This window comes from Medicago sativa, chromosome 8 (assembly GCF_051527215.1).
Source record: "Medicago sativa cultivar Bolivia chromosome 8, Bolivia_mono, whole genome shotgun sequence".
Lineage (NCBI taxonomy): Eukaryota > Viridiplantae > Streptophyta > Magnoliopsida > Fabales > Fabaceae > Medicago > Medicago sativa.
In genome coordinates, this window is record NC_140756.1 from 53411483 (window position 1) to 53414532 (window position 3050).

At 33.7% G+C, this 3050-nt stretch overlaps 1 protein-coding gene across 1 annotated transcript; it reads left to right on the plus strand.

The window, feature by feature from the left end:
- LOC146899510 (protein PHYTOCHROME KINASE SUBSTRATE 1-like) lies at positions 1-2089 on the plus strand. The gene has a single exon (XM_085735926.1). It carries the CDS (start codon positions 305-307, stop codon positions 1772-1774), a length of 1470 nt encoding a protein of 489 aa, XP_085592052.1. The 5' UTR covers positions 1-304; the 3' UTR covers positions 1775-2089.
- Positions 2090-3050: the final 961 nt, after the last annotated feature.

Consider the following 3050-nt stretch of genomic DNA (forward strand, 5'->3'; position numbering starts at 1 on the left):
AACCAAACCAATCATCCCTTCACTTTACATTCTCTCTTGTCCATTTTCCTTTCCTCTCTCCACCTTTAGCCTTTTCATCACATATGATTAGTTTTCCTTTCAAGTTTTTTCCTTAACTAGATAAACAATTGTTCCGTACTTTTCTATCTCTTTGTTCTTAAACTTGCCATAATAATAATACTATTTTTCTATTCTTTGATTCTGTTCCTCTTTCTTGTTTTTCTATTATTAATCTTTCTTGAAACAAGTTGTTTTGGGCCATTTTCTCTCTTTGTTTGTGTACTCAACATAATTTCCATCAACAATGTTTACTTTAACTTCCACTACCAAAACCAACCTTCATCAAATGCAAACTTTCAACACTGAAAACAGTAACAATAACAACCACCTCCATGATGCTGTTTTCTCTCCATACTTGAATATGAAAGAAGGAAAGTTAATAGCAAAAATTGGTGAATCAAGCCAAACAATCAATCCCTTTATCAACCATAGAAACTCCCCTCTTCATCAAGTGGAAAAGGCAGAAGAAATTGGAGTATTTGGAGCTGAAAAATACTTCAATAGAGGAGAAGTTGATACTCCAAGACCTTCTACAAAGTACCTTCCTCAGAGAAAGGAAACAATGGCTATAGAAACTAGAAAGTACCAAGTTGAGTATGGAACTCCAAGTATTAGTTCTGTGTCAACATGGAACAGCCAAAATGCACTTTTAAAGAGTGGAGTGAGAAATTCTATAGGGAATAGCAAAGAAAAAGAGCATGGTAAGAGTGTTCTATCGAGTCTTCGTCTCAAATGCTCTTGTTCTGATAAGAATTCTGTTGATATCAATGACCATGCAAGTGAAATCAGTTTTAATAACAAAACTTCTAAGTATGGTGCAGTTCAAGGTAAAACAACTCCAAAAAAAGTGTTCAATCTTGGTCTTGATGATGATCTTTCAGTTAGAATAAGAAAGCCTAGCTCAGAAATCTTACTCAACAAAGATGTTTACTTTCAAAAGCAAGAGAAGTTAAGGGTAGGATTAAGCAATGAAAAGAATAGTTTGGCTTCTAACTCAAGAAATCATCTTGTTCAAATGCAAAATCCATTAGATGATGAAAAGACACCAAGAAAATCACTTGAAGTATTTGGCTCACCAAATCCAATATTGATCAATAACAAAAGAAATTCATTGACCAATGATAAAAGGTTGATATTTCCAAAAATGAAAGAAATTGATAATGCAAACTATGATGATGATGATGCTGCAAGTGATGCGAGTTCAGATTTATTTGAGATTGAGAGTCTCAAAGGAAAACCCTCCAACAACAATTTTCTTACTAGACAGACATCAGATGCTGCTTCAAGTTGCCTTAGCCCGAATTGTTATGCGCCGAGTGAGGCAAGCATAGAATGGAGTGTGGTAACTGCAAGTGCTGCAGTTATGTCAGATTGCGAAGATCAAATGTTTGAGTTTACAATAAGGAGTCCAATAAGGACACCATTGAAACCAAAAGTCGCTAAGGAGACACCGAGGCGGCGGCCTGGCATGTTATTGGGATGCAAGAGCCACAAAGCTGTTAGAGTTTCTGGTGATGCCTTTATAACTTATGAGAAACAAAGTTTAAGTCCAAAAATTAGTAGCAGAAACAAAAACAATACTAATTCTCAAGTGGCAAGGTTTCCAGGAGAGACAAATTATGGTTCAAAAAGGCATGGACAACAACATGGTTATACCACACCACCATTGCAGGCCTCTAACTCGCCACATGCTTCAAAGTTACTATACATTTAGCGATAGTATAGTATGTAACACGAACACTTCAGATTTGAAGACGTGACTATTAGTGTCTGGTGTCCGAGACACATGTGGTTATATTTAATAATGTTCTTTCATCAAATATGTTGGTGTCGTGCCTGGTGTCTGTGTCAGTGTTTCATAGAAATTTTAGACATTTTTTTGTTGTTTTGGAATATTTGCATTATGAAGTAGTATAGTGCAAAAGGCAAAGAGGTATGGCTTCAAAAGTAAGTGTGTTTTTTTGTTTAGTAATAATGTTGATGTATTTTTCAGTTGAATTTTATATAATATCATGTTTGCTTTTAGTAATGGCAGTTTATGGTTAAAAAGTTGATGAAAATGAATGGTTTGTAGTCATGCTTTTGTTCTCTTGTAAAGAAACGGAACTAAAAGATGGCCTCAAATTGTGAAAACATGGGAAGGTGTCTTTTCGAATGACCCCTTAAGCAAAAGATTGCTTCTATTGTATGATTTTGTTTTTATGCACTTTGTTGGGTATTTGGTATTGAAATGAGAATAACACCAATTAGGAAAGTTCATTTAGCATACGGACTTTTAAGGAAAATTTTCAGTATTACAAATGGTGTGTGTCGCGTCATTTTTCGGAGATCAAGGCTATTTGATTAGCTTTTGACTCACTTTTTATATCACGACTTTGGAAAAAATTTATTTAAATTGGGGGGTCCGGGGGTTGGTTATATTTAGGGAAGGTATTAGCACCCTAAATATTCGTAGTACTCTACGAGAACCTTTTGGTTTTATTTAACGTTTTGTGCTTTAAACTTGCTTTGAAAGAAAATAATGAGATGTACATAAATGGTGAATAAAAAAAAGAAAAGAAAAAAAAGTTGATTTTAATTTGATTTGAGAGGACGAATCCTTTGCCTACGTACCCGTGAAGGATCAAAATCACGTAGTTCGGGGTAGAAATTGTTTTTTGTTTGTTTTGTGTTTTTTATTAGTTTTTGAAAAGGGTTTTAAAAGGAAAAGCCAAGTAGCAAATAAGCTGGTTTGTGTTTTTTAATTGAAGGAAAAGTGGACTCAAAGTATGATTAAAATTGATTTGATATTTGATTAAGAAAGAAAATAAAAAGAACGATCACTTGATTGAAAATCAAGGTTTATTATGAAAATATTTTTGAATTTTTGGTTATTTGCTTGTTTTTGTTATTTTTGAATAATTAATGAAATTAAGCTAACAGAGCAATAAAATTAAAAGCGCGTGGATTTTTGTAGTGACGTTAGATCACCACAAAATCCCTAATCTAAT